The sequence below is a fragment of the Cololabis saira genome, chromosome 23 (assembly GCF_033807715.1).
Source record: "Cololabis saira isolate AMF1-May2022 chromosome 23, fColSai1.1, whole genome shotgun sequence".
Lineage (NCBI taxonomy): Eukaryota > Metazoa > Chordata > Actinopteri > Beloniformes > Belonidae > Cololabis > Cololabis saira.
The window spans coordinates 5884195-5896510 of NC_084609.1; the positions used below are offsets into that span (position 1 = coordinate 5884195).

At 41.5% G+C, this 12316-nt stretch overlaps 1 protein-coding gene across 1 annotated transcript in view; it reads right to left on the reverse strand.

Annotated features, from left to right (window-relative positions):
- Positions 1 to 12316, reverse strand: part of tmtc2a (transmembrane O-mannosyltransferase targeting cadherins 2a) — a 110113-nt gene that overhangs the window by 48686 nt on the left and 49111 nt on the right. Inside the window, exon 2 of the mRNA XM_061714223.1 lies at positions 5017 to 5614. Within this exon, the coding sequence (XP_061570207.1) occupies positions 5017 to 5614 (598 nt within the window). The remainder of the gene's footprint in view (positions 1 to 5016; positions 5615 to 12316) is intronic.

Below are 12316 nucleotides of genomic sequence, written 5' to 3' on the forward strand. Positions count from 1 at the left end.
CTGTCTTATTGTGTCTTGCCGCTTTTAATGTACATATAAAGCACTTTGAATTACCTTGTGTTGAATTGTGCTATATAAATAAACTTGCCTTGCCTTGTAATAACTAAACTATACAGTCTGATCCCAATTTTGTGAAAGTTATAATTTCAAGCACTTAAACTAAAATTCAAGCCCTTTTCAGGCCTTGAAAGCACAACATTGAAATTCAAGCACTTTCCAGGATTTCAAGCACATGTAGGAACCCTGAAAATCAGTAAGATGAAACATAACTAGATGTTTACAGCACAATACAATGTACATAATTGTTATAAAAAGCGGAAAAAATAATTATGAGTATATATATTACTGTAGATATTTTACCCCAGCGATAAGGTGCTTGAAGATTTTGAAAATTACCCTTGAAAGTCCTTGAAAAGTGCTTGAATTTGGCCTTGAAAAAGGTGTAGGAACCCTGTATAAAGTCTGATCCCAATTTTGTGAAAGACAGTTATAATTTCAAGCGCTTTCAAGCAAACTAAAATTCAAGCTTCACTTTTCAGGCCTTGAAAACATTGAAATTCAAGCACTTTCAAGGATTTCAAGCACCCATAGGAACCCTGGAGAGAAAGTCCCGGTTCCCATCGCGCCCCCAGGGCATCATGGGAGAGACGGACCGAGCTGAGATAAAGGAGAGGAAGTGAGAGCAGAGTTTCCCTGCGTGGATATCCCCACTCACTTTTGTTTTCCCACGCGTCGCGAGACGTCTGGCCCATAATCGAGTGAATGATCCCCCCTTACCCCCCTCCGTGGTGGAACCGCAGCCCATAATGAGCTCCCTGCCAAGATAACCAGGACTGGGGCGGGAGAACGGAGCCGTGCCAGAGTGATAAACGAGCCAGATGTGCCGGCGGAGGCCCGGCGGCGCGGGGAGGCCTCGCTGCCGACCGGGGAGGAGGTGGGATCTCTGAAGGTCCTGGTAGCGGCTCCTGAGGAGCTCCGAGGGGGGCGATATCCGACACTCCGGCTCCTCTGAACGTTAGTCTAGGATCTTACAAGATGGATGAGGCCGTAATATCCCCCCACGTATGAAAACACACACAGTTGCAGGAAAATAAAAAAGAAATTCAGACAGTAAAACGGTTCTGACTTGCAGGACAGTCGGAGGAGGACGCAGCGGCGCCAAGAGCCGGCCCAAAACCGGCCTTTTACGAGGCATCTCATCTTTTTACGAGGCATCTAATTTTTTATGACACGTCTCATCTTTTTATGACGCATTTTATTTTTTTATGACGCATCTAATTTTTTTACTAAGCATCTCATCTTCTTACGAAGCGTCTCATCTTTTTACGAGGCATCTAATTTTTTACGAAGCATTTCATTTTTTTACGAAGCATCATCTTTTTATGAGGCATCTCATTTTTTACAAAGCGTTTCATCTTCTAACGAAGCGTCTCATCTTTTTAGACGGATCTCGTCTTTCTACGAAGCATCTCACCTTTTTACGAAGCATTTAATCTTTTTACGACGCATCATCTTTTCACGAAACTGGGGCTGTCCCCGACGCAGGATTTAGCTGGTCGACTCAAGTCGTGGAGTTTAATGCGACGTGTCAACGGCCCGTTTTTTAAGTACATACAGTGCATGCAACAGTAATATAAAGATTGTTTTAAGCATTTTAAATGAAATAAATCTATAAACTACCACTACCTGCTGCTTTCTTTCACTGCATAACACACTTCACATGTAGCTCCTGCTGATACTGCACATGCGCATCTTTTTACGAAGCATCATCTTTTTACGACACATCTCATCTTTTTATGATGCATATGATCTTTTTACGACGCATCATCTTTTTACAACGCATCATCTTTTTACGACGCATCTCATCTTTTTACAACATATTTCATCTTTTTACGACGCATCACCTTTTTATGAAGCATCTCACCTTTTTAAGACGTATCTCACCTTTTTACGACATATATTTCATCTTTTTACGACGCATCCCATCTTTTTACGATGCATCTTGTCTGTTTATGACGCATCAAATTTTTTACGACGCATCATCTTGTACGAAGCATCTCACCTTTTTACGAAGCATCTCACCTTTTTATGAAGCATCTCATCTTTTTACGACACATCTCATCTATTCACGACGCATCATATTTTTACGATGCATCTCATCTGTTTATGACGCATCAAATTTTTTACGACACATCTCATCTTTTTTCGACGCATCTCATCTTTTTACGACGCATCATCTTTTTACGACGCATCATCTTTTTACGACGCATCTCATCTTTTCACGAAGCATCATATTTTTACGGGGTGTTCTCTCTCTGTTTGCACGACAGTCACTGCTCTGATGGCGGTTAGAATGAGCAGACTGAGCAACTCGGTTCAATACCGCCAACTACACCTCAAACTATATTTCATCTTTTCCTTCTGTGCCAGAAATGTTGTCTGCAACCTCCAACTACAGCAACTAGATGTCAGTAAGTTTCACAAACGTTACCTTTATAGCTACTCTACGTACCAATACCTCTTCTTTTCACTTGGATAAAAAATCGCTGTAATATAATCAACAAAAAAAGCCACTGACTCTGCTTTATTAATGAGGGATTATTCTGCCCCCATGTGGCCAGAACTGATACTGATACGTAGCTTTAAGGACAAATTAAGAAGCGCATCGTAATATTTTTGTCTCCCTTTTCTTTAATTTTTCTTCTGCATGGCTACGATTCAGTACATTTATTTTTAATGCTGGTTTACTCCTGAAAATGTTTCGTGGTTGGCAAAACAAACAACTGACGGACTTTTCCGAAACAGAAACATAAAAAAAAACAAGAAGATAAATAGAGTTGTTCTCTCTGGAGAACCGGGCTCATGTTCTTGTGGGTCAGATCGGTTCTCAAGATGTCTTTCTGACGTCATGTGGCATCAAAGAGGTATTTATAGACATTTCCAGAATGAGAATCTACCATAAAACAGATAGTTAGGCCCAGACTGTCCTTGTGCAGTAAATCACACTAAGTTATGCGTTTAACGCGTTTTTTTACGTGCGTGAGTGGGCGGAGCCGGCGTGAGAGGCTTTTCCAGTCAAACACAAGTTTCTATAATCAGATGAGTCACTGCGTCAAGGTTGTCCCTCCTGAAATAACTGGAAAGATGAAACCGGGGCCCCGCAGCGCTTCCCTGCAGAGGAAACACATGCCGCGCACACGTTTCTGCCTTTATGGACCGCCGGAGCCAAATAACTCACCAAAGAAGCCAGGAATTGAGTTATTATTTGTTTTTCACGTACTTTTGTCACCTTAAGATGAGAATAACTCACCCTGAGAAAAGCTCTTCCTGCTCAAGCTGCGTTTCCACACACACACACACAGACACACACACACACACACACACACACACACACACACACACACACACACACATACACAGAAACACACACACACACCTCAACACATATTTCTCTTCCTGAATGAATCTATTTAGGGAAACAAATGGAAGTTGGTGGCAGCACCGCGGGGAAGTGGAAAACTTCCCTTTCACGTGTTTCCTGTTCACCGAATCAATGAGAACGGTTTATTTTTCATGCAAAAGCCAAACAGCTTTGCTAATTACCCCCCGATGAAACGCAAATACACAATTAAAGTACACGGACAGAAGAAAGAAAGTAGCAGAAGTTAATCCACCACACAGGAACTATTAACAGCTGGCTGCCTCTGATTCGTCTCCGAGGAGGAAACTGGATGTGTGGAGATGCCAAGAGTGCAGGTTTTCATTCATGCACCTTCCAGTGAGTCAAAGGATAGAGTTTAAAATCTCACTGCTGGTCTACAAAGACCTGAATGGTCTTGGACCAGAATACATGGTTGATCTTTTAGTTCCTATGAAGCTCCCAGACCCTTTAAATCAGGGATCTTTAATCTTTTTTATCCCAGGGACCCTTGAATGAGAGAAAAACAGAGCAGGGACCCCTGCTTGGAATTCTTATTTTTCCCTTTTTTCTTTAATGTGTCAAGTTTTAAACCTGGTTTAAAATAACTTTTGAATGTGTTTTATTCTGCTTATATCACCTTATTAACCAATTCCTGACTGGGTTATTAGCTACATGTGTTTACGGTTCATGAACTTTGGCCTCGTCAGACATGGAAGGAGTAACGTTAGGCCGAGCTGTAACGTTACAATCTCCAGCTTTAGGCTTCGTTATCGTCACTAATTTATCCATCAGGTCTAACTAGCGTTAAATATGAAATAGCCAAGTCAATTTCGCAACAAATTTTATTTTCTTAAACAGCTAGCTAGCTCGTTTTTCCGCTCTAAAGTTGACATTAGTCACATGACTCACGTCATGGGAATCGTTTATGTTGAGTTGTAGACTAAATAGTTATTGTCAAAAGTAGATTATTATCATTCATGGAGTTTTCTCAATCATATATATATATATATATATATATATATATATATATTTATTTATTTATTTTTTATTTTTTATTCTCAAATTATTTTGGTTAAAATTGCCTTTATTTCTTTTTAACTCATTGACTGGCAGCCATTTTCAGAGCAGAGAGCTCCATACTGCCAGAGTTTTTGGGCATTTTGGCTGATGTTCAAAGACCCACAGAATATTGAGTTTTAGGAGTACATAAACATTGAAACTACGTCAAGAAACTTTAGACTCTCGTGAACATCAGGGAAAAATAAAGTTTGTGTTTATCATTTTCTGTTCTTTAAATATCAGCAATAGAACATAGGATGGTTTCAGCGAAAACACAAGACCAAAAAAAAGAAAGAAAAAAAAAAGAAGCTGCCGGTATTTCTCTGTGTCGTCTCTCTGTTGTCTCGCCATTTCTCTTCTGCGCGTCTTCCTTCTTCCTCTTTCTTCGCTTCTATCATTTTACCTCTTCTCTTATCATTTTAATTCATTTTATTTGTTATTTACTGTTTAATTGTGTCTTGCCGCTTTTAATGTTGATGTAAAGCACTTTGAATGACCTTGTGTTGAATTGTGCTCTACAAATAAACTTCCCTCACCTTTCCCAGCAGCAGCAGCGCCTGGCGGAGCCGGAGTCTCTGGAACACGAAGAGGTCGTACGCGGCCGCCACCGCCAGCACCGTGACGCCCGTCTCCTTCCACAGCATGCTGGCGGCGGCGCAGCCCAGGCAGCCCAGCATCCAGGCCCAGCACCGTGCGCCCGAGTCCCCGCCGCCGCCGCCGCGTCGACCCCCCCGGAGTCTGCAGTGTCTCACGTAGCACATGAGGGACAGCAGGAAAAACAGAGCGGCGCCGACGTCCGCCCTCCCCACCACGCCGGCCACCGCCTCCGTGTGCACCGGGTGGGAGGCGAACAGCAGCCCCGCCAGGAGGCTCCAGGGGCCGCCCCCCAGCAGCGGGCGGGCCAGGGCCGTGACCAGGCCGGTGACCAGGCCGTGCAGCAGCACGTTGAGCAGGTGGTAGCCCCAGGGCCGCAGGCCGTGCAGGCTGTAGTTGAGGCGGAAGGACAGCGTGCAGAGCGGCCGGAAGGACTTGTGGCTGCCGCTGTGCGTGAGGACGGTTCCCCAGAAGTCGTCAAACAGGATGTTGGTCCAGGGCGTCTCGTGGAGGAGGTCCTGGTTGGTCTTGATGGCTCGGCTGAGGAGACAAAGGATAAAAATAGTTCTTAAAGGGGACCTATTATGGCATCTAATACCTATTTTAAACAGGCCTTGAATGTCTTAAAAACAAGCTTTTGATTTTTTTTGCTAAATAAATGAGAAATTCAGCCTCTAAACCATGTCTTTATCTTCCCATTCTCTAACCTCATTATCTATGTGGGATTCTGAGTGGGCGGGGCTATGATAATGAGGCTCTGTACTGATTGGCTGCCTGAATGACGCGATACACTGCTACAAAAAAATTGCGGAAGCTCCGGCTGGCGGAGTTACACCGTGTCCTAACTGCATGTGATGCAAGCGTAAGCGACAAAATCAATTCAATTGCTTTATTTTCTATTGGACTGTCCTAACTGGCCGCAGCAACGCAGGGCTGCGCGACGCGGCGCACCGTTTTGAGCTGAACATTTGTCAGACGCTCTGCTTCTATTTTTCTTCCTGTCGCTCGCGTTGAAAGCCGGTTGAAAGCGCTGCAGGAAACGGTCATGGATGAGGAACGGCTGATCCAGTTAGTTGAAATGAGAAGTTATCTCTATGATTCCTCCTCATTTCACTACAAAAACCTCAATAAAGTGGCAGCTGCTGGAGGGAGATGGACAGAGAGACGATGTCACGCAGTGCTACGATAGTCGGACGCTCGCATGCAGTTAGGACACGGTGTTTAGTTGCGGGCGTGGTTTGCATCTTGGTTACATAACGAAAATGAGCAGAATCTTATTGGCTCGTAGATCCACATCACACTGGATGGATCATCCGGGCGGCTGTACAGACACTGCAGAATTTAGTTGCTTTCCTCCTTCTCTGAGTTGGCAGGCTGAGGGGAGACCACTTTATATATGTTAAAGCAAGAGAAAACCTGTTTTTCATAATAGGTCTCCTTTAAGTGTGTATTCGCTTAAATTGCTAAAATTTAAGACCTGCCTTAATTAATCGTCTCCATTCAACCCAAATCTTAATGTGCGTCTTCGGACACTCAGTACTTGAAGTTGTTGTCAGTCCTGTAGGTTCCGCCCCCCCGCCCAAGTTACCGTTTTAGGCTTGACGAACAGAAACAGCAATACCACTTCTGACCACATGGAGGCAGCCATGAGCGACTTCCTGTGTCAACATCTGACGCAGGATGCGACAAAGTGCAACTTGAGTGGGGTGAAGAGGACCCTCCCACTTATCGTCAAGTGTGGAAGTATTTGCCCCCGTGTGGACAGAAATGGTTTTGCTTCATAGCGCGAGAGAATAACTACCGTAAAACACCAAATAAAGTGCTGGATTTTCTTAAATGGCTCAGAATTAACAGGCGTTTATTTGGTTTATTAATTGTGTCTCCGTTCAACGCAAATTTTATTGTGCATCTTTGATCTAGCCAGCTAGCGCCTAGCCTCAAACGGCTTCTCGTTGTCAACTATGATCCGATAAAAAAATTTTCCCATCACTAATATAATCTTCCACGACTCACGCTAGTGTCTGACACGCTCGTGAAGTATCCAAGCTAAGAGAAAAGAGAGAGGCAAAAAAAAGGAGTGTAAAAGAGGTGACCGAAGAGCTAGAGGTTATGAGCTCACCTCTTTTTTCCCTTCCTTTTGTTTGCGTCTCTCTTTTTAGAGTGAGGTCACTCTAAAAATAAATAGTCACACACTTTTCAATTCATTCAAGGTCATCTGTTTGTGTTTAGGTCGGCTATATCTGCCTACGGTAGAATATTTTTTTGGCCACCAGAAAAACTACGTTTGACGGGCGTTTCATAGAAAACTTATTTTGCTACACCCGGCGGATAATTGGTACCGGGCCATCATTTGAAGTTTTACGGTAGTCAAGTTTTAACAAAATTATTTAAAAAAAATGTCTCTAAAACCATTGCTAACTTTTTTCTTTGTTGGCACCTGAATGCTCCAAAAAAAGGTTTTATAGAGATCAGTTCATCATTGAAACCCGCTTAAATCCTATGAAAGACGTAAAGGGGTACTTAGTATTGCCCACGTGATTTTTTCCCTTTTGGCTTTTATGCAAGTTAAAAATATATAATACGGTGAAAAACAGTTGCATTTATCAAACTTTAAGACCAACGGTCCGATGATCCTATGTCTTTGATTATTATTAAAAGAGGGAGGGGGCACAAACTTCTGCACACGACCGAATCGTTTCACAAGTGAACTTTAGCCTACCAAAGCAACACGGATGCCAGGTGTAATCATCCGGCTGCACAGCGTCTAATTAATTACAGCATGTGCAGGCGTCGCAGGTACATGCACACACGCGGGTGCAGGTGGTTCCAGGACCCGAGGCCGCGGAAAACTCTGCTAATTAACGCCTCATTAACGAACATTTGTGTACACAAGGAGACTCCGACAAATGATGCACGCCTCGGAGACGGGGAGTGATGAACGGGACGGCCCAGAGCCATTTGGAAGAAGCCTCAACAAAAGCTTTTTTGTTGTTGTTGTTTTGGCCTAAATAAGGCCGACACAGATAACGACTACAAATAATGACAATTTCTACAAACTGTAATTTTTCCTGACTTGGAAATAGGTGTTGTCGGGGGAAGAAAATGAGTAAAATGCATAACAAAGCAAAAGGGAAGTGATTACAGAAGGCTATTTCCCCACACATTAACTTGTGTTGGCGGTTTAATTAAAAACACCTAGTGTTATGGGCCTGGGGGAGCGGCATTGAGAATAAATCACTTTGACAAATAAAAAAAATGTAAAAGTTGACTTCTCAAGTTTCTTTTCAGGTTTCTTTCGTAGTTTAATTAACCAAAAACTGCAAGGGCGGAAACGTGTCAAACCGGTATAGTTAAGAACAAAACAACATATCTAACGTATCCAACATATTTAAAAGAATTACACCCCAACATCTGCGATCCGTGCAGCGCATTCGGACGGAAAAAACTACGTTTGTGTTTTATTACCGACGTAGATCACCCAGATGTGAGGAAATATTCAATTAAATAGGATCAATAAACTTTATAGATGGATTTCAGTGTGAAGAAGTAATCTTTTCACTGAAGAAAACATGAAAATGATCGAATTAAATTATTATGAATTATCCAATGAGCTCCGTGTATCCAAAAAAATTAAAGTTATGTGCAGTGGATTTAAAAAAAAAAAAATTTTATTAAGTGTTTGGTGCGGTACCACTGGATAAATAGACGTTTTCAGGAGTTTTTACAAATAATCACAGGTTTCTTCATGATATTAGTCCCGACGTGAATCAAGCAAAACAATGAGAAAAACAACGGCAGAAACATCAAGACAGCGACAGCACGGAGAAACCGGAGACAATGACAGATTTAGAGTTTATCAAGGAGGAGGGACATTTATTGTCACTGTTCACAACTGCACTGACCACACCCACTTCACACGTCTGACCAATCATGTGACAGCTCTCAGAAAGCACGAGAAAACAATATTTTGGCCGGATGATGCCACCGGAACGAGTTGCGAGAAAATAATCACTCATTAAATGGCACATTTGGACGCATTTAACACATGAAAAAAGGAGAAAAGGTTGTTTTGATCCATTTTTCTACTAAAACACATTGATAGTTGCGGATATTAAGTGTTTTACTTCTCATCTAAATATCACTGGTGATTTTACACGGTTTATTTAAATAACATTGAACATTTTTGATGGATTTCAGAAACCCAAAAGCTAAAATATTTCTTCCAAACAGTTCCTTTTAAAAACCTATTAAATGTCAGTAATTATGAACATGTACATTGTACATTTTTTCTTTTCTTTTAATATTATCTGCTCTTTTGCATTGCAGCAATCACTACAACAAATTCCTTGTGTGTGTTAAACTACTTGGCAATAAACTTATTTCTGATTCTGATGAACTTTAATGAATTTTACCCCCTGAACATCATTTTAAAATTAGTGCATTTTTTTTTTTTTTTATTGAATCAGGTTGGAATCAATACATTTTACCCAAAGTTGTGATTTGAGTCAAACTGATGTGTTTCACATCCCTGACGTTTTTCTTTTTTAAAACAAGAGAAAAACCACCAGAGGAAGTTTCTGTCACTGAGCTGTTGAAAGAGCACAAACTGCTGCTTCAGGATTCATAAAACCTTTGTCCAGCTGGAGGCGATCCTGCTAACAAGCAGCCGCAGACTGGCCGTTCCCTCAACCTTTGTCAATAAAACCACTTCACCTCCTTGATTTGAAAAAATAACAAGACTTCAACTTTCAGCAACTTTGTCAGGTCACAGCAGAGTTAAGATTTAACTGCTGAGCGACTAACGGACAAACGTACGTGGTTTCCAGCGAGTTTTGACCTTTATGAGACTGCAGGTAAACACAGGTGTAGACACAGGTGTTAGTAACGGCATTACATTACATTACTAACGTCCATGTTTGTCCGGTGTTTCACGTAAAAATGTAGCTTTTAATACTTACCTTCAGCAGAAATTGTGGGATAAAATGTAAAATGTATATGAAAAAATAAATTACATTTATACTTGGATTTATTGACATTAAGAAACTGAATTTAAATGTGCCACAAACAACAACAAAAAAGATTATACAACCTCCAGACACATACGGTGCGCCTGAAATGCCATACTAAAAAGTATATATACTAAAAAGTATACTTAAGTTCCGCACACTTTTAAGTACTTTTGAGTAAATATCAGTAGTGTGCATTAATTCGGACGTACTATTAAGAGCGCACACGTCACTTCCTGCCGTTGGGAGGATGTGACATTATATAATATTATTATATACGAATATTATAATATTAATAGTATATAATAATATTATTATACTTTATATTATACCTATGACATATTCGTATCACATATACGTATCACTACGTATCACATTTCTCCGGAATGAGTATGGATAGAGAATACTATATGTACTAATGTTTCGACACACTTAAAAAATCTCAAATACTCATTTTGCATACTCATTAGGGTTATTAGAAAAAAAAGATTGATTTATTATAAAAAATTACAATCATAATAGATTTAAAAAATCAAATCAAATTTTTTTTTTTTGAATATCAATTTAGTATCGCGATATATTGCCATATCGATATTTTTGCCCACCCCTAATAGACAGAATAGCAAAAATGATTATAGGAGAGCATAAGTTAGCCTCACAGATTAGCATGAGCTAAGCTAAAACAACCAGCTCTCAAAATGGGTTTGTCTCAAATAAGGCTAGCCTGTTCTAACTTTTGGTAAAACCAGAGTTGGTGGAGTCTGAACCTGCCAATATGGTTTTGACTGGAGCGCCAAAAAACTGGCTTCAAATTCACATCTCTGAAAACCTGCGGTTGATGTCAGACAACTTCTTATTATTAAACACTCTACGATCTGACGTCAACTCATCCATCACCCTGCTGTTTTTTGTGTTTAGTTGTTTTGGAGCAAAATACTGGGCATGAACACCATGTAGATGGCGATTCACAAACTCCCTGTCATCTAAAAAACACAGGCGCATTTCTACCAACCACATGACAGGCCAATAAATGATGATAAATAAGCTCCACGGACAGAAGATGAGAGTAATTAGTCACCCTCATTCATCACTACGGCAGGGAGGTGTCCGACTAAAGGACCGACACGAGTCTCTACAAACTCCCACAAAGACAATGCAGTGAGTATACGAACAGTGATGGCCCGGACTGTAAGTGGAAATTATGTCTTTCAGTTACAGCCAAGAGAGAAAAAAAAATCAAAGGACGGCCAAAGCTACTGCTGCGAGTCCTGACGGACCAATTAAAAAAAATGAGCTGTCAGAACAGCTTATCCTTCGAAGACAACCACCGCCGCTGCTTCTCCTTCATCCCGCACATTTTATTTGCATTTTTTTAGCCGTGAAATCCGTGTTACCAAAGACTGGGAGGCGCGGGCTTCCAGGATTTGATCACCCCGGCCGATCAAACTCTCCCAGGATTTGATCAACACACTACCAATGTTTCTTTGTTTGTGCCCGGTTGCACCGCGGAGGGATGGAGGGGGGGCAGTCGGGGACTTCCTTTGTCTGGAGACTGTAACTAAGAGCTGAGTGCATAAAGAAAAGGAGATGGAGCAGGACTGGGCTGCTGGTCTAAGAGCTGGCAAGAGAAAAGACTTGAGATTACCAGGAGGGCAGGGGGGGGTTCGAATAATAGGAAAACAGCTTCCCATTAGCCTGCAGACTGTGTCAAAGCAATAACTGCTCCATGAACTCATCTCGGCGTTTTGTTTTTCCTGCTCTGGTGTCGCGTGAGCCCCATTTCCCAGGATTGTTCTGTGGAGGAAAATCAACCGTTTCTCAGGCTGCAGCCATCCAAAGTAGACGTTTCTTTGCTCGGGTTTCTTCCTTTTTTCTTTTTCTTTTTACCCCTCCCTAGATTACATCACTGAGTTTACAAACTCCCTTCCTACTTTTACTAGACTTCCACAGTGTGGTATTATTTATGAAAATGTTTTGTAGTGTGGGCAGCCTCAGGATGCAGGAACAATGATCTCAACTGAAAGTTTTATGAATGCTGCATGTACTTAAGACTAAATGTCTTTTTTTTAAGTCCCAAACCTAGGCCACGTTTACACATAGCCGGGTATTTACAAAAACGGATATTTCCTCCTCTACGTTTTAAAAAATACCATCATTTACACGAACCCGCATAAATACGCTGTTAAGGTGCTATGAGCCGCCAAACCTGCAGGGGGCAGTGTAACGAGAAGATAAA